This window comes from Petaurus breviceps, unplaced genomic scaffold (genome assembly GCF_028583685.1).
Source record: "Petaurus breviceps papuanus isolate PSGF00001 unplaced genomic scaffold, PetGlider_PUasm1.0 446, whole genome shotgun sequence".
NCBI classification, from domain to species: domain Eukaryota; kingdom Metazoa; phylum Chordata; class Mammalia; order Diprotodontia; family Petauridae; genus Petaurus; species Petaurus breviceps.
In genome coordinates, this window is record NW_027186338.1 from 36,229 (window position 1) to 62,463 (window position 26,235).

Genomic DNA, 26,235 nt, shown 5'->3' on the forward strand with positions numbered 1-26,235 from the left:
CATGCACTGGCACACAGGTGGGACCTTAATAAATGCTTGCTGACTTCTGTTGACCTAGAAAAAAAGTTGTTAGGGACAATGTTTTGGAGCTTTCATGGGGTGAAGTATCTGAAGGGCAGCTGAGGACCAGGAAGGGAGATCCAGAAGGAAAAAAGGGGGAAGGGGGGATCTGGAGGTCACTAAGAGAAGCAACTGATGGGTCTGGATTTGAGGTTCACAATAATTCACAATTTACAACCCCTCTCGTGCTGATTTCCACAAGCAAACATCAGGTCTTCTTCATGGTAAAGTGTGATATTTATTATGTATCTTCTGGTGCAGTAGGAGCTGTGAGTGGAAAAAGGCTGGTCCGTACCACCTTCAGCTCCACCTCCACCCTTCTTCCAGCATAGCCTGTAGCTATGGCATCACTAGCTTGTGCAGTTCTGGGAGCAAGCCAAGCAGCCACCCAGAGCCATGAATAAAGATACCGTCCTAGATAGCAGTAAGTAATTTAAATAAGATTCTGTCTTCTATCCTTAAGTTCCAAGGCTAGCCGTTAAACCATGTCATATTTCTAGTCTTCTGTTTTAGACTGAGTGGGAAAATATGCGTAATATCAACCTATTCAGGCCTAAGAGTAATTAACTTACACCTTAGAGGAATGCCCACAGAGGTATTTTCCATATTAATTATCCTTCCACGTGTGGAAAAACTATCATAGTCCATTTATCTACATCTTTTGGTAGAATTAGTAGCTTTAATAAACATTTTTTTAAAATCCTGTCCAGGTAGCATATTAAATCTTGTATTGACAAATCAATCAATCAAAGCATTTATTAAATATCTACCATTTGTCTGGTACTATATTAGGCACTGGGGACCCACAAAGAATGAAACAATCCCTACTCGAAAGGTTTACATTCTGTCATCTCGACCGTAACTTAAAGAACAGAAAGTATCAGTACCAAAAGGAACATAAAATAGGGTATAATGTATTTCCTCTCAATACAACAATTTAGTTGATTTAAAAAACTCACACCTTGACCTTCCAGTATTTAACAGAGGACGAAATTGTATAAAGAATGCTCCCAATTATTTGCAGTTATTCTCCAGCATAAAATCTGTTTAGTAAATTGTCTATACATCGAAGGGTTTTTCCCAGAATAATTATATCTATAGAGTACTTCTTCAGCATGAATTCTTTGATACTTCCTAAATTTCTGAGGCTTTTCCATGTTCATTACAACCTGGTATAGGACAAGGGGCACTGAATGTGGAATCAGGAAGGCCTGGTTTTGATTCCTACCTTGGACACTCACTGGCTGTAGCCCATACCTTAACCTCTCTGGGCCTATTTCCAGACTTGTAAAATAAGGAGGTTGGACTCAATCTCAATTCCTTCTAGCATGATCCTAGGAAGTAAAAGATGTTTTTTATAGATTCTTTTAGGTCAAGGGTTTCCCAAATACTAAATCACATTCATAAATTCTCTCTCCCATATGTGTGTATGTCTATCAAAGCTTTATTTCAGACTGAAAGATGTCTAATATTTATTATATTTAAAGAATTTCTCTACAGTATGAACCAAATCATAGTCTTTAATCTTTTATTTTCAATTATTGTTACTGATGTTTTGTTTTTACATTTAACACATTTACAAATTACCTTACCCCCCTTCCCCAGGAGGTCTCTTGTAACATAGCAAAACAATTTAGGAAAACTGAGTAACCTCATCTGAAAATGAATATAATATTCTACATCTGTAGCATCATCCAAATCCCTATTTTTTCAAATTTTAAAAAAATTAATAAAGATTAATAAATTAATAAAAAATAAAGATTAAAAAGATTGATTTTTTCTTTTCTACCTCCTACCTACCCCCAAAAGAAAAAAATACCTCATAACAAAACTTCATAAATTAAGCAAAACAAATTCCCTCATTGTCTGCATTACCAAAAAAAAAAGTCACATTCTGTAGTTATCACCTCTCTGTCTGAAGAAGGTTGATAGCCATGTTTTATTTCATATCTTTCCGAATCATGAATGGACAAGTATTGACATAGTTCTTACAGTTTTTAAAGCTTTCTTCACAATGTGGATTCTGTATAAACTTCTGGTTCTGCTCATTTCATTCTTCATCAGTTTATGAAATCTTCAAAATTGCTCACTTTTATAATATTGATGTTGAATCATAAATTATTCTGGTTCTGCTCACTTCACTCTGCTCACTTCACTCTGCATTAGTTCATGAAAGCCTTTCTAATTAAAATCATCAATTTGCTAATTTCTTACAGCACAACAGCATTGTATAATTTTCCTATACCATAACTCATTCAACCATTCATCAACTTACGAGCATCCCCTTAGTTACAGGTTTTTATCATGACAAAAAAAAAGTGCTATAAACATTTTTGTACATAGAAGATTTTTTCCTTTCTTTGAATTTTTCTATATAGGTCTAACAATGGTATAGTTGCATAAAAAAGGCACACACCACTTAGTAACATCTTGTGTATAAATTAAAAATTGCTTCCCAAGTAGTTGTACTTATTCACAGGCCCAGAAACATCGTATTGATATTCATGTTTTCTCAGAGTCCCTCCAATATTTATCATTTTTCTTTTTTGTCATCTTTGCCCCTCGGATAGGTGTGAGGTAGAATCCCAAAATCACTTTAATTTGCTAATTAGAGAAATCATTAGTGATTTGGAGCATTTTTTTCAAATGGCTAAAGACAGCTTGGATGTCTTCCTTTGAGAAGTGCCTGTTCATCTCCTTAGACCATTTATTAATTGGGGAATGGCTCCTATTCTTAAAAATTTGAATAAGTTCCTTATACCTTGGAAAAGAGACCTTTATCAGAGAAATTTGATGTATTTTTTTCTCTAGCTAAGTGTTTCCCTTTCAATCTTAACTTTGTTGGATTTGTTTGTGCAAAAACTTTTTTTTTAATGTAATCAGAAATTCCTATTTTATCATCTGTGCTCCTCTATCCCATATTTGATCATGAACTTTTTTTAACAGATCTGGCAATTTTTTTCACGTTTCTCTTGTTCATGATGTGAACTTTTATACAGGACCATGTACCTATTTGAAATTTAATTTTGTCTAAGTTGCGAGGTGTTCTAAATCTAATTTCTTCCATGCTGCTGTCTAATTTCTCCAGTAGTTTTTGTCAAATAGTGAGTCCCTTATCCCAGTGGTTGGGGTCTTTGTGTTTATCAAACATGAGAGTACTAGATACACTTGTTTCTGAATGTTGTATATGTCATCTGTGCCACTGTTTGGTCTATTTTTTTTTTTTTACTAAATTACTGAGAAATATTACTCTGTAGTATTCATTTGAGACCTGACACTGTTAAGCCTCCTCCATTCCCATTTCTTTTCATTACTTCTCCTGAAATTCTTGACCTTTTTTGCCTCGATATGAATTTTATTTTTTTTTTCTAGCTAGCCCTATAAAAGAATCCTTTGGTTGATTGGCATGGCATTGAATCAATGACTAAAACCTCTTATGACTCATCACTACTTCAGCTGACAATTTTCCTAGTCATCATCCTGAAAAGCTTTCTCTTCAGTTTGGATCCTCTGTTTGCTTATGGTGAGCTGTGCCTGAATCTTTCCACATATTCTTGATAGTCCAATGGTTTTCTCCACCACAAATGCTATGATGTGCAATAAAGTTAGATCCTCCACCTTCATTATATTCAAAAGGTTTCTCCACAGTGTCCATTCCCTAATATCGCATGAAGTTTCCACTTCATTTGAAAGCTTTCTCACACTGATTACACTAAAAAGGCTTCTCTTCCATAGGAATTATCCTATGTTCATTAAGCTGTCTCCTGTGAATGAAAGTGTTTCTCTTGAGCACAGATTACCTGGTTTCATCAGTTCTGGACTACTGGCAAATACCTTCCTCACATTTATTAAATTCAAATGGCAAATTACTAGTGTGAATTCTCTTATGTGTTTTAAGATTTCCCTTCTGGCTGAAGGCTTTTCCACATTCATTACATTTAAAGGGTTTCTCTCCAGTATGAATTCTCTTATGCGCAGTAAGACCTCCCCTCTGCCTAAAGGTTTTTCCACATTCATTACATGTATAGGGTTTCTCTCCAGTATGAATTCTTTTATGTGTATAAAGTCCTCCTCTCTGGCTGAAGGCTTTTTCACATTCATTACATTTATAGGGTTTCTCTCCAGTATGAATTCTAATATGTTTATTAAGATCTCCCTTCATGCTGAAGGCTTTTCCACATTCACTGCACTTAAAGAGTTTCTCACTATGATGAATTGTTTGGTGCGTCCTAAGGCGTCTCTTCTGGCTGAAGGTTTTCCCACATTCATTGCATCTATAGGGTGTCTCATCAGTATGAACTCTCTGATGTTCCACCAGGAACACACTGTACTTGAAGCTTTTGCTACATTCCTTACATGGAAAGGGTTTCTCTCCAGTGTGAGTTATTTTACTCCTCTTTAGGTTTCCCTTTCGGTTGAAGAATTTTTCACATTCATTCTTTTCAGAGGGTGTCTCACCCATATGAATTCTCTTATGGGTTTTAAGGTTTCCCTTCTGGCTAAAGGCTTTTCCACAATCATTACATTTAAAAGGTTTTTCTCCAGTATGAATTCTCTTATGTGCACTAAGACCTCCTCCCTGTCTGAAGGCTTTCCCACACTCATTACATTTATAGGGTTTCTCTCCAGTGTGAATTCTCTTATGTGCCCTAAGACATCCCCTCAGGCTAAAGGTCTTTTCACATTCACTACATTTATAGGGTTTCTCTCCACTATGAATTCTCATATGTTTAATAAGATCTCCCTTCAGGATAAAGGCTTTTCTACACTCGCTGCATTTAAACGGTTTCTCACCAGGATGAATTATTTCATGTATTTTAAGGCTTTGCCTCTGGCTGAAGGTTTTTCCACATTCATTGCATTTATAGGGTGTCTCACCAGTATGAATTCTCTGATGTTGTACAAGGAAGGATCTATACCTGAAGCCTTCTCCACATTCATTACATTCAAAGTATTTCTCTTTAGTATGAGTCATTTTATGTCTACTTAAACTTCCTTTCCGGTTAAATGCTTTTCCACATTGATTACATATATAAGGTTTCTCTCCAGTATGGATTATTTGATGCTGTACAAGATATGAATGGTATCTGAACCCTCTTCCACATGTATTACATTGAAAGTGTTTCTCTCCAATATGATTTTCTTTATGAGCCTTAAGGTTTCCTTTCCGGTTGAAGTTTTTCCCACATTTATTACACCTATATGGTTTTTCTCTTGTATGATTGTTTCGACGTATAGTAAAGCATGAGATATTCCTGAAAGTTTTGCCAGATTCATTATGCTTATTATTATTACGAGTATTTGTTCTATGGTAATGAATAAGGTTTGACTGATAACTGAAAGACTTCCTGTATTTACTGTGTTTACAAAGTTTTTTCCCTAAAGCAGTTTTATTATGTTTAATTAGGTCTGAAAACTGTTTGAAACTCTTTCCAACTGTCTCAGACTTAGGGAGACTTTCTCCTATAGGAACTCTCTGGTTTTCAATAAGGATTGCCCCTAAAACAAGCTGTCTCCCAAATATATTCCATTTATGAGTTGTTGCCACCTGCCTAGATTGTCTCTCTTGTTTTCCCCTTTGTCTCTCTAACCAAATATCATGAACCTGTGCTTCTCCCAACCTGGAATCCCAAAGGCCACCCTTTGTAAGTCTCTCTTTGGAAGATCCTCCTATACAAATACCCTGCTTTGGAGTTGACTTCTTGGTTTCAGATCCTGTCTTCTGAATAAGGGAATCTGAAATCAACAAAAAAGTATTATTATATATTTTTCCTGTGCTAGAAGAAATCAAAGTGATTTACTCTAGATTCTGCCTTCTACTTCAAAGAGAATGGTGATCTGGGAAAAGATAAATATTAAGAGGGATTTGAAGGTTAACACAGGTAAAGAAAGAGTAATAGAACTAGGTATTCAGGACTAAATGAATTACATTCCAGGGGACTGAAAACATTTGTGGATGTCATCAGAGTAGCAATTCTTGGGAAAAGGCCACAATGACCAGAAAGGGGAAACAGATTAATTCTGGAAATTATAAGCATGAAAAGATTGAAGATAACATCTAGCCAAATTCATGAACATATAGATGAATTGCAAGTCCTTAGAAAAGCAAGTATTGATCTCTAAAACCCAGGATCGATTCCATAAAAAGAGATTATGTAAAACCAATCTCATTTCCTTTAATTATAAGATTTCTGGATTGGTAGATTAGGATGCTGCAGACTTGGATATCGAATTTTTAATGAGCTATGTCACAAAGACATTCAAGTCGTCTTTGTCAATAAGATAAAGAAACAAAAATTGGAGGGTGTATGTCAGTGTATTTATAAAAGCTTAAGTAACCTCACCCCAAAAGAGTACTGAATAAGGACTTGTTGTCAAACTGGAAAATATTCTCTAGTTGTATGTGTTTGAGCTCTGTATTTGGCCCTGTCCTATTCAACGTAAACAGTTCTGAAGAAATCATAGAGGGCACTCTTCCCAATATTGCTGATGACACAGAAGTATGTGGGATAACTAATGTGCTGGATGAACAAATCAGAATTTAAAAAGAAAAGGATGGACAAATGGATAGGAATAAACAACATGCAATTTAATAAGTATAAATGTAATTCCTGCAATTAGGACATCAGGTGTACAAGTATGGGACTAGAAAAACTTGACTGGGTCATGTTCAAAGACCTGGGGATCTTAGTTAACCACAAGTTTAATTTGGACCAACAATAAGAATTTGTTCCTGGTATTTTCGTGTCATCTGTGTGAACAAGGAGAGATAATGATCATAAATAGTACAGTAAGGCAGACTTGGAACTAGTTAAAGGACTCAAATGAAAGAGAAGTCTTTAATATCTTAATATCAACTTGGAGAGTGTCTTCTAATGTGGACTGTCCTACAATCTATGCTTGGCCCTCTGTTGCTTAATATTTCAATCAATGCATGAATGAAAGCATAAATGACATGTTTATCAAATATGGAGATAAGATGAAGCTAGGAGGAGTGCCTAACATGATGAATTACAGTTAGAATTCCAAAGAGTCATAACAGGGTGGAACCCTGAGCTCAATTTAAGCTTAAATTCATTAGAAATAAATGTAAAGTCCTGGTTTCAAACATCAAGAATCAACTATAAACTGAAGGAGGTATGGATACCCCAGAGAATTTCACTGAAAAAGACCTGTGAGTTTTGATGGACTCAGTAGGAGTCAACAGAGTGTTATGATAGAATGTGATCCTAGGATGCTAAGTATTCAAAGTAAGGGAGGCACATCATCCTGCTGAAATCATATCTGGAACATTGCTGGGGAGACTTACGAGCTGATATAAAGTGAATCAAGTAAAGCCAGAAGAACAATTTACCCACTTATAGCAACACTGTAAAGATCATTAACTGTGAAAGACTTACTAACTGATCAACAAAATGACCCACCACAATTTCAAAGATAGAGAACAGATGGGCTCAGAATGCAGAATGCAGCATATTTTTTTTACTATTTCTTCTTCTTCTTCTCCTTCTTCTTTTTCTTCTCTTTCTTCTTCTTCTCCTCCTCCTCCTCTTTCTGCTCCTCCTCCTCGTTCTCTTTCTACTTCTTCGGAAACAGGGCTAATGCAGAGATCTGTTCTGTATGACTATACATATTTTTAAAAGGTTTTGTTCTTCTTACCTTCTCAATGAGTATGGAAGAAAGGGAATTTGGAACTCAAAATGAAATAATATTGAAATTTTTTTAAAGATATTAAATGAGTAGTATCAATAGAGAATTCGGAGAAGTAAATCCTACAAATTATAACAAAGAAAGAACCAAAAAGACTTGGTGATGTATTGGATACAGGGGAAAAAATCTTAAAAGAATAGCAGTCCCATGGTCAGAGAGAGAGAGTGGAGAGGAAAGAATGCTATTTTGGGAAAAGATAATGATTGTAGCTCTGGAAATATTGAGTTTAAAGTGAAAGTCAAAATAACATACTCTATATGCAAGTGCAATTATGGAAGTGGTGGGCCAGTGAATGTACAGGCCAAGGGATGTAGATTTAGAAATTTAATTCTCACTATTGTTCTATAAGTAATGATGAGTGTGTGATATCAGAAAAACCTGTAAAGACTCACATGAACTGATGCTGAGTGAAGTGAGCAAGACCAGGAAAGCATCATACACAGTAACAGCAACATCATGCGATGTCCAACTTGGACAGACTTAACTCTTCTCTGTAATGCAATGGTCTAAGATAATTCCAAGAGCCTCATGATAGAAAATGCTGTTCACATCCAGAGAAAGAACTATGGATGGAATCTGAATACAGATCAGAGCATATTATTTTCTCTTTTTTATTTTTGTTTTTTCTTTCTCATGGTTTTTTTCCCTTTTTTTCTGAGTCTTCTTTCACAATTTGTCTAATGTGGAAATGTGTTTAATATGATTACACATATAACCTATATCAGATTGCATGCCGTCTTGGGGAAGGGGAGAGGGAGGAAAGGAGAAAAAAATTTGGAATCAAAATCTTGTAAAAGTGAATGTTGAAAACTATCTTTGCATGTAATTAGAAGAAATAAAATACTATTAAGAGAGAAAAAATAAAAGTACATAGAAAAACATACATAAAAAAAAGAAATTTAATTCTCTTAAACTCTTAAAGTAGTCTACCTACTCTGTACATGGCACTGAAGTGGAAGCCAGGAAATACAAAGATAAAAATAAAAATAGCTTCCCACAAGGCTCTAACATTCTACTAGGAAGAATGCAACATACATACAGATAAATAAACAAAAGATCATTTGAGGAGGAAAAGAGAACTTGAACATCTGAAGTGACTCAAGAAAGCTTCAGGGAGAAAGTGGCTGAGTTTTCTGAGCTCTGAAGGAAGTTAAGAATTCTGAAAGGTAGAATTGAAAAGGAAGTATACTCCAAGCATGGGGGACACAAGGCTTGTGTGAATGACAAGAAGCCAGACGCAGCATTCTCACTTCATCATCTTTTCCCAAAACAGCATCCTTCCCTCCCCACTCTCTCCCTTTATGATCATGTGACTGCTATTTTTTCAAGTCTTCCTACCCTATATCCAATATAATACTAAGTCCTTTTGGCTCTTCCTTTGTTGTAACTATCTTGGATTTACTTCTTTTCCCAATCCTCTACTGATATCACTCATCTATGTCTTTTTTAAAATCCCAACTTTATTTATCAGTTCCAAATTCTCTCCCTCCCCTGCACACACTGAGAAGGTGAAAACAAAACCGACTATAAATATGTATAGTCATGCAAAACAAATTTCTGCATTAGTCCTATTTCCAAAAAGATGAAGAAGGAGAGAAACAGGGGGTGGGGGGGAATGTGCTTTACTCATGGGAAAAGCAAGTCATTCACTCTTGCTGGAACACAAAGAGAGAAGAGGTAGAATGTGAAATAAGGCTGGAAAGGTAGTTTGGAGTTAGACCATGGACAGCTGTAAATGCCAGGCTGAGAAGTATATTAAAAACCACTTTTTTCTCCAAGGAAGTGACATGATCAGATCTCTCCCTTAGGAAGATAGCTGTGTGGCACATAGATGAGAGAGGGTAGAGCCTGGACACAGAAGAGTAGTTAGGAGATTAGTACAACAAGCTAGGCAAGAGGCGATGGGCCCTTAAATAAGGTGATAGTGATAGCAGTGAAAAGAAGAGGACAGATGGTAGAAATGTGATGGGTGATAACTGATGAGACTTGGCAATTAACTAAATGTGGTTGGGGGAGGGAGACATGAAGAGTGACTCTAGGGTTAGTGACCTGGTCATCTGGAAGGAAGTGGACAAAACCAGGGAATTTGGGAGGAAAAGATTCTGTACTGTTGAGCTGAGATGCCCATGGACAACCAAAAGATGTCCAGAAGGCAACTGGCAATGTAGGAAGTAGACTGAGGGGAGAGCTTTAACCTGGATGTACAATTCTGGGAAATCATCTCCAAAGATACAACCACAGAATTCATAAGAACTGATGAAGTCATGAAAGGAAAAAGTAGAGAATAAGAAAAGAAGAGATAGCTTCACAACAGAAAACCTATAGACAGAGCACGAATGAGACTGAGAACTGGCTGCGGCGGACTTGAGAGAAGAGAAGACAATTCAGGAGACAGAGATTGAAGAGCTCAAGACAGAAGGAGAATCAGCAAAATAAGTGAGCCATGAAGAGGGTCATCACATTAACCACAGGTGCTGAGGACCATTAGAGTCAGCAGGTCCGAGTTGTACTTGAGCAATGCTCTCTTTTCCAACTCTACTGACAAGCTGGTCATCTGATTTGTGGACTCATTCACAGTGAGGGAGAATCTGCCACTTTTCAAGGCAGTCTATGCCTGAGATACCTGACTGATAATTAACAGGCTTGAGAAGCCGTGAGATATTCCTGGCCATATCCAGGTTAAATGATCCAGGAAGATTGTAGATCTCCAGATTCTGTATAGGTCTGTACTCTGAAGTCAAGCAGAAAGAGTTTAATCCTACTTTCACATAATAGGCCTTCCAATATTTGGACAGCTATCCTTTCACCTCTAAAATCTTCTCCTTTCCAAGCTAGACATTGCCATTTCCTTCAATCAAGCCCTGTATCATATTTTGGCAGTCCAAAATTCTGGCAGGGCTTGGTTTTGATTTGGGGGTTTTTTGGGGGGTGGGGGGAAGAAGGAGGATTGGAGAAGGTTGTCTTTCTTGCAGCAGATTCTTTGCTTTAGCTCTGTTTCCTCCTCCTGCCTGGCAGTCTCTCTAAATGATCAATATCTGGAATCTTCCATGTTGGAATCTACCCATGACACAAGAAGTCAGTTCTGTTGCACCTGAACAAAAGCCCACTTCCCCCTATAAAACCTCTGGACCTAATTTGTACCACTGAGCTGCCCTAATGTATGAGAATGGATCTCAGACAGTCCCACACTGAGAGGGGAATAAATAGAGCCTGGTATATCCTGGGAGTGCAAGGAATGCAGACACCTGACACTGAATTATGAACGCCATGCCTTCCCCATCTGTTGCCTTAGAAGCATTGCAATCAAGGCCTAGTGACAACCTTCTGTTGATCAATCCAGTGTGTCCAGTGACTGTGATCCTTATACATCCTGTCCCTTCCACTGTGATAGTTACAGCCTTATCTCTCTTGACTACAGTTCAGATGCTGCTTCTGCCTTGACTCCTCTTCACTTGCCCCTCCTAGCCCAATCCCCTCGCCTCCCAATGCCCCTGGATATTTCCAGGTAGGCCTTATGCCTTCTCTTGTGCACACTAAAATGGACACATCAAAACCTCTCGTTTCCTGAATCACTGGCCTATCTGCCGCTTCTATGAATACCTCTAAGGAGCCACAGCACACTGGGACAAACATGGTCTCTGATCCTTCCACATCTGATTTCCTGGTTTCCTTCCTCTGATCATGCTCCACCTTGTCCATGTCCTGCCTACAATGAGGTGCCCAGAACTGAACACAATATTCCAGCTGTGGCCTGACCAAGGCAGAGTCCAGTGAGACTCTCACAGAATCTCAGAAGGGACTCCAGAGGCCATCAAGGCCAACCTAAGCCAGACTGAGAAACCCCTCTGAAGCTCCTCAAGGCGTGTGATGAAGTGAAACACTGCAGAGGTGATCCAGGAGGAAGATGTGAGAGAAGGCCTTTGGGAGAGAGAAGAAGAGAAGCAACAGAGGGAGGGGGAAAAGCCACGGACTGGAGAGAGCCAGGCGGCCCATGGGCAAGACAAAGCCTCTGAGCCTCAGCCTCCTCTGCTGCAAAATGGGAAGGTCAATGCATGATTCACCTTACGAGGTGTAAAAGCACATTGTAAGCTATAAAGTTCTATACGTACGTAAATTATCACCACTATCACGGAACTCCCAGGCCACCACAAAGATCATTTTCCATAGAGCAGTGACAGATTATAATACTTCAAGCAGGGAAAGGGATCAGACAAAATGGAGATATAGCATGGATGACATTTTGGGGGTGGAGACTGTTTGGCCTTGACAGGAATGACAGAAAAGAAATGTCAAGTTAAATAAGACTGGAAACAAAAGTCAAAGAAAGGGTCTTTTTTGGTCATTTTAACTATAGTGTAAATTTACCTATATCTAAGAGCTGTAAGAAACAGAGATTAAAGATGTAAGAAGAGGAGAAAATAAACACAGGAAGAAGTAGGAAAGGATGCAGTCTGGAGCATAAGGAGAGACATGAGCTTCAGACGGAAGAAATGGCACTCTCTCTCTCTCTGAGACTGGAGAGGGATATCAGGAAGTGATTTATTCAGGTGAAGGTGGAGAACACAGGACAGGACTCATGTGGGTCAGACCCAACACTCCTCCACAGGCCTGAGATCCTTTTAGGAGAGTTCCCTGCCCACCAACTGACTATGACCAGCTAAGCTGCTTCCCTATCTTTCTGTTCTTCACTCACTCACCTTCAAAAGAAAAAGTGACTTCTTCCTCTCGCATCCATGGTGTTTCTCTTCTTTCCAGTTCGGAAATCACACTGGGTTTGAAAATTGGAAGTCCTACTAATGGGGAAATAAATGGAAAAATGATGAATTCAGAGAGATATTTCATCAACCTTGTCCTCTTTCTTTTTAAGATACAGATCAAGCCTGAAAGACCCAGATGGTGGTAGAAAGGACATCAGTTCATCTTAACACCTCTTTGGCTAAAAGGCCAGAGACCTTTCTTGTTTTCAGTTACCTACAGTGTGGGTCTTTAGAGAACCTTTGACTGGAATGAACCTTTGGAGCAGCACAATAAAACTGCTGATTTCTAATGCAAAATAAAGGTCTTTCAACTTAGAAGAAAGAACAGAAACAGTGTCTCTAAGAGTCAAGAAATTTAGGAATCTCTCCACATCATCTGTGTTCGTGAGACTTTCCCTGCACAAATCAAAAAGCAGTCAGGCACTTCAGGAATCCCCCAGCCAATAGGAAATGAGAAGGCAAAGACAACCCAACCATGGAGAGAAGGCCATCCTTACCCAGGAAGACAAAATTCTCATAGTTCTCCAGCATCACTTTCTTAAACAGGTCCTTCTGAGCAGGGCCCAACAGCCTCCATTCTTCCTGGGTGAAGTCCACACTCACATCTTGGAAGGTCAATATCTAAAATAGCAAAACATGTTCCTGCTCACCTCAGGACCAACTCTCAAAGGAAACATGAAGAAGACATAAAGGTGTCAAAAGGTAACGGCTGTCAGGGTTCTGGGTATCTAGGACTTCCTGTATGCCGTACTTCCTAACAGGCTGGGTGTCACAGAGCAGAACCTGCTTTACTGCTCATGCACTTTACTCCTGTGTAAGAGAGGGGTTCTCTACTCCTCCCCCTCCGGTCAGTCAGGAAATATTTGTTAAGCGTCTGCTTATGTGCCAGGCACCAAGTTAAGTGATGGAGTAAAAAGAGAGACAAAAGACAGTCCCTGCCCTCAGGGAGCTCACAGTCTAACGGGGAAGACAACAAGCAAACACATGTGTACAAACGAGCTACAGATTGGATAGGTGAGGAATAATTAGGAGAGGGAAGGGAATTAAATGAATGTAAACACACTTCTCTACTGAATCAATCAACCAAAGGTATAAAATGGGTAGGAACAAATCCTTCATTTGAGAGGAATGAAGTGTTTTAATCATTCCATGACAGCAGGATGACTCCAGACAGGAAACATGTTGTGACTGATCAAAGAGGACTCATCCTTCCCCATAGGACTACAGATAAAACAACATGAGGCCAGGATTGCAGTCAATCCAGCAATGATATCAACAGTCAGGAGCTTACAGGTTCAGGAGGGCTCGGAGGCAAACCCCAGCACATGAACCAGAAAGTAGCAAGGAAGGGGGGATGTTCCCAGGAGTGTGACATTAGCCTGCCCCCCTCCCAGTGACCACGTCACTGCAGAAACTGCTTATATTCTGCTTCTGCAAAGGATGATCCATAGACTTTGGTTCTTACACAGCTGTGCTGACTCTTAGTACAGACCCAGATAAGAACATGCCTCTCTTGTAAGAGAAAGGAATTCAGCAGCCATGTTTTAGCATTTTACTTTTCACCTGAGACCCAGCTAGTAGTCCCCATGTTAAATGAACTTCAGTAAAATGTATAAACTGCTCATGGTTAGAATGTTTTCATCCCTCTGGAGTGACAGAAGACTTAAGACATGAGCACCCATCTAGACAGCATTTGCTACTAAGTACTGCAGAATGGACAAGAGAGGCTTTCTATCTTTCCCACTTTTAAATTTCCCCTGTTAGAATCTGGAACTCAAAATTTGGAAAAGGAATGTTAGAATTGTTTTACATGCAATTGGGTTTAAAAACTAAAAATTAAATTTTAACTTCCTGTTTTCACTTGGTCTAATCCAGCTACTTTTCCCTATATTTATTCTCTTCGCTGATTATTTCCGGCAACTATGCAAGCACATCATTGACTGTAAGGCTGAGTCCAAGTCTGGGGATTCCAGTATCCTTGATGGCGAAAATGTTTGTTGTAAAAATTTGTGCCAAGTCTTTCCATTTCTCATCTGATTTGTCCTCCTTCCAGTTTAACATTTAAATGGCCCCTAAATGACTTTTCTTAGCAGTGTTTCTTGTTAAGTTTTTAAAAACGTTTTTCCCCAGTATTATTTCATAAGGCAATCTTGCTCATCACCATTCAGCACCCTGCCCTGTGACATTTTACAAATGAGTTTGTAATCTAGGAAACCATGTGGCACAGTAGATAATGGAGTCTTAGAATTGTAGTCAAGACCTGAGTTCAAATCCTGTCTCAGACTCTTACTAGCTGCACAACCCTGGGAAAGTCATGAAACCACTCCTCCAGGGAAAACTTAAAAAACAAACTGATACCAAGTTAATTAACCAGAATCAGTAAAACAACACACACAATGTCTACCACAATCAACAGAGAAAGAGCGACATCAACCACAGACAGAGCTGATTCCCCCGGTTCTCACCCAGGCAGCCCAGGTTAAGCTCCGGGTAAGGGAAGACTTTTGATTTTTTCTAGACAGTGAGGTGGCACCTAGGAAGCTGGGAGAGAGAACTGCATGGGGGAATCAGGAAGACCAGAGTTTGAATCCCACCTCAGACTCTTACTACAAGTCACTGGCCTTCCAGTTCTGAACCTAATGAATGTTATGCAATAATCACCAAATTTGGTCCCACAGAAGAGCTCCAAATCAATTCTGTTCAATTCAATAAGCATTTATCATGTATGTGCCTACTACCTGTGCCAAACACTGCTAAGCACTGCAGATACAAATAAGAAAAAGAGACAGTCCTTGCCTCCAAGGAGCTTACAATCTAAAAGGGAAGCTGAAAATCGTTGGGGGAGGGAGGGGAGCAGGGAGCCGGGGGCATGTTGTTCTGTGGAGTGGAAGCCAAACAGCTGCTGATGGAGAATGGAGGCACCGGAATTTTGTGGGCCTTCTATAAAGGCAGGCTTTGGAAGGAATTTAGCGTTCTTTACTCCAGTCCTCCAAGGACATTTCATGTAAATAAAATTAAAACGAAAAGATAAAAAAGAAATTGGGATGCCACAAGTAAAAATTAATCAGAGAATATTCCTAAACCACACTCCTCTCAGTTATGCAAAGAATGATTTAAAAAAACATATATATATAAAAGCAGAATCCTGGAATTTGTATTTGGTGTGGGCAAGGGGGAGGCGGCGACATTTATTAAATTCCTTCTATGAGTAAGGCAGTGTTCTAGTCTCCAGAATGTGAAGACAAAACCAAACAGACCCCTCAAGGAGCTCTCATTTTACTGAGAAATCATATATATGTATACGATCATGATATATATATATATATATACACATACATATATAAATATATATATATATATATACACACAAAGTATAAGCAAAATTATAAGTAATTTTGAGACAGTGAGACTACCAATTCAGGAGATTAGGAAAGGAAGGTTATATGTAGTTGTAATGATAATGGGAATTTGAAGATTTTCCCTAATCCTTAATAGGCTTAGGTGAATTTGGGAACCTTTCCTGAATTGAAAATATACTCTGCCCCCTAATAGGCTGAATGTGGTTACATGGAGCCTGTGGTGGGAGGCTTGTTTTTCAGGAAGGCACTTTGTAGTCAAGTGGATCAGGAGGGTTGTGACATTCTCTGACCCTGGAGAAGGCTATATATACCTGATGTTTTGCTTTGGGGCTCACTTTGGGAAGAGTTGTGTGATTTGGCCAGATGAGATTCTGGGCAGCCATTGAGCCCCCTGGCTTTGATAAACCCAGATGTTGGTGCTTCTCTCTCTAGTAACTAACTGTATGTATGTAATGGTCAGAAAGCTAGAAGTCCTGTCTGTTGGTATGCTGAATTGTATTATTTTCTCTGTGTTTTTTATGTTTGCTTGTAACTCATTTGTATTCTCTGAAGTTAAGGGTGCTGACTTTTCCCCCTGAACTAGGTAAGTGATATATGTTTGATTAAACTAAGATTGTTAAACCTTTTTGAGTTGCTTTCCTTTAGAAAAGCAGATCTAAAGGTAGAAATCATGATGAAATGATATATACAGGCAGCTTTTAGGTCAGTATGACAGGAAAGGAGTGGGTGTAAAGGGGAATTTTATGAAATAAGACTGTAAAGTAGAATGGAGTCAACTGTGAAGCAATCTAAGTGCCAGGCTGGGGTATTTTATATTTTATCTTGAGAGCAACAGGGAACAATAGGGAGCTGCTGAAGATTTTTGAGTCAAGAAGTGACACAGTTAGATCTGTCATTAAGATTAAGATTGTTACACAGTAAGATAAGTTTTAACTGTATTTGGAGTAGAAGGAATGGCTGTGTGTTATGGCAAGGAATAAGACTAGTTCATTAAAACAAAATAAGCAACAACATGCAATGATTTTTGATTAGATGAGGAAGAAAAAATATAGTTGGCAACAAAATTTTAGTAAAACTGAATTGCTAGATTATACGGAGACTTCTAAATGGATGTCATAAGAAACATATTTGTTTTCTCAAGCTCTCATAGGACCTGTACAAAAACTGACCATGTTCTATATAATAAAGAACTCATAACAAATGCAAATAAGCTGAGACTTGAAGTATATACCCTTTATAAATCATAACGCAACAGAACTGTAATCAATAAATGTGAACCAAAAACACGGGCTTAAATGAAGACTGAAAAAAGTATCACACTAAATAATAGTGGGTGAAAGACAAGTCACAGAAACAAGAAAAAAGTTAAAGGGAATGATAGCCAAACAACATAACAAAATACCTAAAAGAGTCTTCAGAGGAAAATTCATAACCCTGAATATTTACATTAAAAAAAGAGAAAACTAATGAACTGAATGTGCAGTTTTAAAAACTAGAAAACTGATCCTAATCTCAAAACAATCATAAAATATACTTTGAAACTATGAGACAACCTGAAAAAAATAACATATGACCTAGTAAACAAAACCAAGAAGTCTTCTAAAAAGACTAACCAAAACTGAATATTCATATAATAAGTTATTAATAATGACTAAAAAATTATCATTGTCATAGATGGCCTTTATCTGGTGAAAAGAGAGAATCTGTAGCAAATAGAAAGGTAATAAGGGAAATTATCATACTTAATTACACTGCAAAAATCCTGAAAACTTAAATGAAATGAATAACTAAGAAAATGTAAATACAACTAAAAGAAAAACAAACAGGAAACAGACAACCTAAATAAACCACTCAGATAGAGAAACTGAACAGTAAGAAATTAACTCCCATGGGAAAAATAAAAATAAAAAAACAACACAAGGTCCAAGTAAATTTCTACCAAACCTTTAATGAATAATTACCCCTACTCTAAATAAACATTATTATAGGCACCATAAAAATTCTATGAAGCAAATTGATTACTGATTACTAAAAAAGGAAGGCATAAAGTATAACAAAGACAGACAGAAAGAGAGAGAGAGAGAGAGAGAGAAAATCCTAACTCACCTGGGGTCTAGCTGTTAAGGATCTAGAAGTCATTTCTCCTTGATTATTCTTCCTTGGGAAAGGGCAGAATCTTGAGAACTGAAGAACAAGAAAGAAGTTAGGAGGGAGCCTAATTCTGCCTTTAATTCCCAAATACACTAGAATGGAATTTCCCACACACCACTTGGGTGCAATCCCTAGGATCCTTACAGATAGAAAGGTCAAAGGCAAGCCAGAATCAGACCTAACTTCTATTAGAAAGGGAAAGGCTATGGACATGAGTTTTTAAGGTCAGAACAAAAATGACATCCATAGAAATTCAAGAAATAGTATAAAAGTGCCTGTCTTGGGTGAATTAAAATCCCAAAGTCTAGAGAAACTGCATCCTTCTGGTACAGGAGAGTTAAATAAGAAACAAGCAATTAACAAACCTCAGCATTTTTCCCCCCTTAGATGGTTTCTCACCTGTGCAGGAGAGAGTTTCTGAGAAGTCTGGTTAAGACTATTAAGAATAGGTTCTTAACACTATAAAAAATTAGTCTGGGTAGCCATGAATGCAGGGACTGTCTTTCTTTTCCTTATTTGAATCCCTAGCATTCAGCACAGTGTCCAACATATAGTAAGTGGCATTTAATCAATGTTTATTGGCTGACTAACTGGATCTTTCTCTAAATTGATACATAGTATCTTTCTAAAACCAAGGGCCAGCATTATCTGCAATGGGAATAAACTAGAGGTCTTTCCAATAATATCAGGGGTAAAGCAAGGATGTCCATTGTCATGCTAGTTATAACAAGTTGATTTTTTTTAAAGAAATTGAGGGAATAAACATAGGCAAGAGTAAATAAAACAATTCACTTATTGCAGATGACATAGTTTACTTAGAGAACCCTAGATAATGAACTTTTAAAAACTAAAACAATTAACTTCACCAAAATTTTAGGTTATAGAATGAACCCAGCTACATCATTAGGATGACTTCTGCTTATTAGCAACAAAATCTACCAAGAAATGAAAAGAGAGATTTCATTAAAAGCAACTACAGAAAGTATTAAATACTTAGTAGATTACTTGCCTGATAGGAATCATGAATGCAACTACAAAATAATCTTTATACAAATAAAGATGAAAATAATTGGAGAAATATTGATTCTTCATGGGTGGCAATATAATAAAAATGGCAATATTACCTAAATTAACTTACTTATTCAATGTCATATGAATCACATTGTCAAAGAATTACTTTATACAGCTATGAAAAATAACAAAATCCATCTGGAGAAACAAAAGGTCTAGAATATCAAAGAAAATAATGAAAAAAAAAAGTGGTAAAGAAGGGGACCTAGAAGAACCAAATCTCAAAACTACAAATCGGTAATCATCAAAAACAATTTAGTATAAGAGCACTGGCCCCAGAGTCGGGATGACCTGGGATCGAATCCAGGCTCTGACAGCACCACATCCAGAAATAACTGGCTGTGTAACCTTGAGCAAGTTACTTAACTCCAATTGCTTATATAAAAAAAAAATTTAGTACTAGTTAAGAAACAGAGAGGTCAATCAGTGGAACAGATCAGGTATATGATAAACAGAAGTAAACTAACACAGTAGCCCAGTGTTTTGCAAAACCAAAGATGCCAGTTATTAGGTAAGAACTCAATATTGAAGAAAAAAATTGTTGGGAAAACTGGAAAGCAGTCTGGAAAAAACTAGGTATACACCAACATCTCACAACATATACCAAGAAAAGCTCCAAATGGACACATGACTTAATTATAAAGGATAATATTTATCTTTTAGATCTATGGATTAAAGAAGAGTTCATGATGAAACAAGAAATGGAATCACAAGAAGTAAAATAATTTTGATTAAATTTTTTTAATTGCACAAACAAAATGAATGCAGCCAAATAAAAAGAGAAACTAATGGGGAGGGGGAGAAGGGAAAGGGAAGGAAGGATTTTGCAGCAAGTTTCTCTAATAAACATCCAATTTCTAAGATATATAGGGAACTGATTCAAATTTATAAGAATAAGCCATTGCCCAATCAGTACATGGTCAAAGGATATGCTTTTCAGAGTCAGAAATACACGCTAACAAATAGTCATACAATGCTCTAACTTATTAATAATTAGAGGAATACAAATTAAAACAACTCTAAAGTTCCACCTCCCATCAGAATGGCAAAGCTGCCAAAAAGGAAAATGACAAATGCTGGCAGTACATTAGTGTACTGTTTGTGTTACTGTGTACTGGTATAGTCATTCTGAAGGCAATATAGAACATGCCAAAAACTATTTAACTGGGCACACCCTTTGTCACAATAATGCCAATAACAGTTATATACCTAAAGATATTAGTTCTATATCTAAAGAGAAACAAAGTGGAAAAGGAATCATATGAACAAAAATATTTAAAGCAGTTCTTTGGGGTACCTCAATTTAGGGAACGAGACTCAGAGTTGTTTTTTCTCCCTATTTTCCACCAACTACACTGTTTTGGGGTTTCTTTGGCACTCTTCATCATGCAAGGTCCTTTTTCTCCCCCTCTTCCCTCTGTGGTTTCATTTTATGCATAGCCTTCCCATTAGAGTGTAAGCTCCTTGAAGGCAGGGCTGTCTTTATTTTTATTTGTATCTGTATCCTCAGAGCTTGGCACAGTGCCTGGCACACAAGAGGCACTTAATAAAATGTTCATTAACTAATTGTGGCAGTTAAGGCGTGGAAACCTATGGGGTGCCCATGAATTGAGCAGGTTTCCGTCTCTTACTGTGTATGAGGAAAAGGGGGCTCAGAGCTACCTAAGAAGCCCTGGATGGGCTGATGTGGAGCAGATGGGCAGAACCCACAGACAGATAGCACCACGGCCACCCTGTAAGGCCAGACGCCAGGGAAAGGCTTCGTTGACAAGGTCCCACTACGCTAAGCAAGGACTCAGGGGTACTGGGTCCCAGGGGATGATCTGAGGGCATGCTGGGGGCTTTTGAAGGCACGGCCAGGGGAGATTTGGCGTTTTTCCATCTGTGGTTTGTAACAGTTTTATTTTTCTTTTTTTCTCAACTATGAGGAGGGGTGGGGACACCTGGGAAAGAAAAAAGATAGGTTTTTTGTTGATTGGGAAAAAAGTAAAATAAAATTTTAATTTGGACAGGAAAGGAGCTCACAGGCCGGCGAGCTCAACCCCCATCACTTTAAAGAAAAGGGACCTGGGCCCCAGGAAGGTCAGGAGCCTTGGTCAAGGTAACAGTTAGGAAACAGGGGAGGGAGGATTTGAACCCAGGTCCAGGTTGCAATGTACCGTGCAGGTGGTTCCACATCTTCAATCGACATTGCCCCTCCCCCTTTTCCTTTTATCTCCCTCCCCAGCCTTAGACCCAAGGGTCCGCAGTCCGGCAGCGCCCCCTCACACAATTACACACACTCACGTTCACACTCACCTGGACCGCTGGAGACCCAGCAAGAATGAAAGGCGGAAACCCTGAGGCTGCACACGCAGAACTGCGCTTGCGCAGAGAAAAGGCTGAACTACGACTCCCAGAATCCAGCGGGCTCCGAACAATCACCACCCGAACGAGAGCGGGGAAAGGTCGCAGCACGTGACTAAAATGTTTATTTACCTCTGGGCTGAGTTCCTTGGTTTCATGGGAAATGTAGTCCGGGGGCTACTTCTGCGCAGGCGCAGTACCCAGTTCCTCCAGCAATGGCTTGAGAAGCTATCATTCTTTGCCTCCTGAGTGCCAAGCCCTGGAGAGGGGAAGAGGGGGACGTCCTCTGGGCCTGGGCTGGCCCCGGCCGGGAATAAGTCGTGGCTCCCTCCTCTGCCGCGTCCACCTTCCCGGGGCCTCCACCAGCTTCTACCGAGATACCCGGGGGCGCAAGTCTGCCCCACATCCTTTCTGCGGGGGTCTTTTCTGCACCCCCACCCATGTCCCCGCGGTCCATTACAGAAGAGACTGTCGGGGTCGGGGTCTGGAGTGGATGCGGCTTCCGTGTACGTCCGAGTCACCTCCGTGGATTGGGGGGAAGGGACGGGTGAGCAGAGGGGGGACCGATGTAGTCTGGGGTCCCCAAGAGCCTCGGACTGGCAGTTCCACGGTCTCTGGTTGTGTAATGAGATCCTCAAGATGAGGGTCTCACCCCGTAGTCACTGCCTGCAGGACCCTGGAAGATAACCGAATAACGGGCGGTGGGGGTACCTCTAGCAGTGGCTTCGTTCTGGGAGGTTGGGGGCACTAGAGGTCACGGGGGGGGGAGCTGAGACTGTAAAGAGATCAAGACAACTGAAAGGTTTTGGGGTACTTGGTACCCCCTAAAAGGGAAAAAAGAATCAGAGCATGAGCAGGACCACTGCTCAAGGTCCAGACATCATTGCCAGGGCATACCAGAAGCCGGAGCTGTCCAGGAGAGTCAGGACTAGAGAGAACGGAACAAAAATGGGTAAGGGGAGATTCTGACCCATGATAAGTAGGAAGAAGAGAGTCCTAAGCTGATCTCGTTGAGTTCTGGCCGCCAGGCTCAAATGAATGACCTGTCCAGGTACAGAAACTATGATTGCAGAATTTTGAGAGATCCCAAGAAGAGGCATTTCTGCAACCCAAATTAGCTTTCTAATACCCCTCTGTTCAAGTCACTCTTACCCAAGAAATTTCAATCCTTACACATTCCTTACCAAGTAAAATTCAAACTCATTAAATTGTCATTCTATGGGCTTCCTGATCTGGTTCCAAACTAACCTTCCAGCTTTATCTCACACCATTCTTCATTTGCCCAAGATTCTAGGATAAAGTGAACTCTACCCTGCTTTCTTTTATTTAACTTTCTACCTGAGGATTTCTTCTAAAGTCTCCTTTGCTAGAGAGTCACTGCTCCCATCCACTAAGTATGGGTATCTGCCAGAGCTCTACCCTGGGTCTTAGTCTCTTCTTGCTCTCCACTCTCTCCCCATTCTTATCTCAGTTGATCTCTTTTGTCCAGTTATCATCTTTATGCAGATGGCTTCCAAACTGATATATCTAGCCCTAGTCTCTCTACTAAAATCTAGACATTTATTACCAATGGTCTGCTGGGCATCACCTATAAACATCTCAAACTCGACATATCCAAAACGCAACTCACTATATTTTCTTCCAATCCTTTCCCACTTCCAAACTTCATTATTTCTGTTGAAGGCACCACCATCCTTCTTATCACTAGGGTTCACAAAAAAAAATTATCCTCTAATAACCTATTTGTATATGTCTGCCTCCGATATAATGAAATCTCCCCAGCAGCAAGGACCATTTTGTTTTTGGCTCCTTAACCTCAGTTCCCAGGCCAGCACTTTGCATTGAAAACATTTAGGAAGTGTTTACTGAGTTGGGTTGATTGCACTGAAATAATTGTGAATTCTACCTCCACAAAATCTCATCTCTATTTCATTCTTTTACTCATAAAGCCTCTACTCTGGTTTGCCATCTCTTGCCTGGACTTGTAGTCTCCCTATTATCATTTCCCCCTCTCTATATTCCACACTGCTGCCAAATTGATAGTCTTAAAAATCAGATATGATTATTTTACTCCCATACTCTAGAAACTTCAGTGTTTTTCTGTTGCCTCTAGGATGAATACAAAAAAAAAACAAACCCTGGTATTTAAAGCTTTCTACAATCCTGCTTCCACTTACCCTTCCAGCATTGTTTCAAGTTATTTCCTTCCATATACTGTGACCTTCTAGTCATTACCTGTCTCCTCCCCACCCTCCTCTACTTAGAATCCCTATGACCCTTTAATGTATAGCTCTGATCCTACCTTCTATACAAAGCCTTTCCTGATCTCTCCCCAAGCCCCTCATGCATTTACTTCTCTTTCCTTCTTGAAATTACTTTCTGTATACTCTGTATTTATTTATCTGGATACATGTCATAGCTCTGCCCAACCCCACCACATTTCAGTTAATCAAACATTCACTATGTGCCATTTAATATGTACTAAGCACATTTTCTTCTACTTTTGTGGAGGATTATTTATCACTTATTGATATTGTTTGAACCTAACTTTATGTAATTAGAGACCATTTGAACCCAGAATGGTAACTCTCCAGGCACGTTGGAGATAGCTACAAGGTATTTTGGGTTCCCCCGGGGCCTGGATCCACCCCCAAATACTCCTGTTTTGGGTCCCCACACCCAGGTCTTGTTTGGGGTTCTTTTGTGATTGTCATTGCCCAAAATTTATTGAATGTTAATATTTACTCATATTCATCTCAATCTATTTTGCTTTCAAGTTGCCCTCTCAGCAAAATTGCTTAACTGTGTATGTGGGGTTTGTGTGTTGGGACCCTCGTCTAAAACATACATAACATAAACCTTCCAGAGCCTGGAGGAGGGAGCCACCTCACCCCTTCTTTTCTGTTCCCTCCCTCTACCAAATGGCCTAATAAATTTCTTTCTAAAACTATTTCAGATTTGGGGATTTGTTCGCAGAAACACCTAAATTTCTCTCTCTAAATATCCATTGGATTACCAGCCCCCCATAAGAATGATCATATCTCTTTCCCTCCTGTCAGTTCCCATGGCCACCACACTGATACAGACCCTAATTCCTGCCCGGTTGAACCAGGAACGTCCTGACTGGTCTTCGTACCTCTAGTCTTTCCCCTCATCCTTCCAAGACCAATCTTCCTCAGGATCATGTCACTCCCCTTCTTCAAAATCCAGAGCAGCCCTTTGTTGGACAGAGTAAACCCCAGGAGAAACTAAACAGATGAAAAAAATCAGAGCGCATGCAGAGGGTATTAACATCAGCGAGGAAGCATGAACCAGCCAGGAGAAAGTGGCATCAAGACCAGGTTCATGGTGAGCACCCACTCGAGGTCGCTGGACTTCACAGGACCCACGTGTTTTAATAGGAGGCATCACCTGAGGAGGAGAGTTCAGTCAACCCACATACACAACACACGGTGTGGGTTACCTCTCTGTGTATCTCCTCCCTACAGGAGAGGGCAAGGCGCATGAGCAGCTCTGAAACTTTCGGCATCCTCCAGGACCCTGGAGAGAGAGAGAAGCGGGAGGGAAAGGGAGAAAGAGAAGAGAGACAGGAGAGAGAGACAGAGACAGAGATAGAGAGATGGACAGGAGAGAGACAGAGACAGAGAGGAGAGAGAGAGAGACAGAGATGGAGAGGAGAGAGACACACACAGAGAGCCAGAGATAGAGAGATAGACAGGAGAGAGACAGAGACAGACAGACAGGAGACAGAGACATAGACAGGAGAGAGACAAAGAGAGACCTCCCTGGGTTCAGGCGAGACCCTCCTCGCGGGGGCGGCGGCGGGTCCCTAAATCGAATCTTGCTCGGCCTGTTAGGGGATGTGACCAGAGAAAGTGATTCTCCCTCTCCGGGCCTCAGTTTCCCTTTTCTGTAGAAAGAGAGGGATGGCCTCTACAGCTTCTAAGATTCATTTCCGATTACGTGAGAACTTAGTGGGAACTTAAAAAATGCCAGCTTAATTACTTGATTGAGTAACTGCTTAGTGCACCTGCGCAGACACCTCAGACTACATGTCCCAGAATCCTACTGGTTCCGGATCTTGTGTTTCTCTGAGACTTCATTTCCCAGAGTCCATCGGCAAGCCAACGACGACAAGTGCAGGGGGCTACTTCCAATCAAATTCGTCGTGGCCGGCTCCGCCAATTTGCCGAAGGACTCCGGGAAGCGTAGTTCAGGGTTTCTGCGCCGGCGCGGCCCCTGGTGGGGCGGGGTTTCCCCTTTTCTCCTAATGCGTAGATCTGCGTTGGGCGGGCAAGCAGGTGAGTGAGGGTGAGGGTGAGTGCGTGGGGGAGGGGTTCCTCCGTTCCTTCACTTCCTGCTGGGTGGGGCGGGGGCGGGGACCTGACCTCAGAACCCGGATGTAGTGGCCATGGGTTCCAATCCCTCCCATACTGTTTCCTGGCTTTGTACCTCTGGGTAGGTCTCTTAACTTCTTTGGGCCTCAGTATCCCAATCTATAAAAGAAGGCATAAACTGAGCGAATGGACTAGAGATGGCCTTCAGGGGTTCTTTGGTCTTGGAATAACTGGACCCTGGCCGGGTCTGGGCCTGGGGAATCCACTGGGGACAGTGGGTGAGGTGGTCAACTGGGCCTACAAAGAGTAGCCTCTTAGGTGTACATCGGCCAGGCAACCTGCACTTATTGAGCGCCTGCTGTGTGCTAGGCACGCTGGGGATACCGAGAAAGTTTAAAGAGAGGGTGGTGCCTGCCCTCGGGGAGCTTCCACTCCTCCAGAGGA

The 26,235-nt window shown here is 40.1% G+C and overlaps 2 protein-coding genes across 3 annotated transcripts in view; one reads left to right on the forward strand and one right to left on the reverse strand.

Annotated features, from left to right (window-relative positions):
• Positions 1 to 1,574: 1,574 nt before the first annotated feature.
• Positions 1,575 to 25,450, reverse strand: LOC138171485 (zinc finger protein 665-like). 2 transcript variants are annotated; one of them, XM_069100991.1, is made up of 5 exons: positions 21,407 to 21,505; positions 17,993 to 18,070; positions 13,025 to 13,148; positions 12,468 to 12,563; positions 1,575 to 5,796 (listed from the first exon to the last, which is right to left on the reverse strand). In XM_069100991.1, the coding sequence occupies exons 2-5, from the start codon at positions 18,023 to 18,025 to the stop codon at positions 3,881 to 3,883; spliced, it is 2,169 nt and encodes a 722-aa protein (XP_068957092.1). In that variant the 5' UTR covers positions 18,026 to 18,070; positions 21,407 to 21,505; the 3' UTR covers positions 1,575 to 3,880. The 2 variants fall into 2 exon arrangements, with proteins under 2 accessions (XP_068957092.1, XP_068957093.1); XM_069100992.1 differs by lacking the exons at positions 17,993 to 18,070; positions 21,407 to 21,505 and adding an exon at positions 24,591 to 25,450.
• A 151-nt stretch (positions 25,451 to 25,601) lies between these two features.
• Positions 25,602 to 26,235, forward strand: part of LOC138171505 (zinc finger protein 184-like) — a 50,128-nt gene continuing 49,494 nt past the window's right edge. Inside the window, exon 1 of the mRNA XM_069101026.1 lies at positions 25,602 to 25,755. Within this exon, the coding sequence (XP_068957127.1) occupies positions 25,725 to 25,755 (31 nt within the window). The 5' untranslated portion in view covers positions 25,602 to 25,724. The remainder of the gene's footprint in view (positions 25,756 to 26,235) is intronic.

Coding starts and splice junctions, on each gene's coding strand:
- LOC138171485 (XM_069100991.1), bottom strand. CDS start 18,025: ATGACTTCTAGATCCTTAACAGCTAGACCCCAG. Junction 13,149..17,992: donor CCTTAACAGCTAGACCCCAG/GTGAGTTAGGAT, acceptor TTGCTATTTTAG/ATATTGACCTTCCAAGATGT. Junction 12,564..13,024: donor TGAGAATTTTGTCTTCCTGG/GTAAGGATGGCC, acceptor TTTCCCCATTAG/TAGGACTTCCAATTTTCAAA.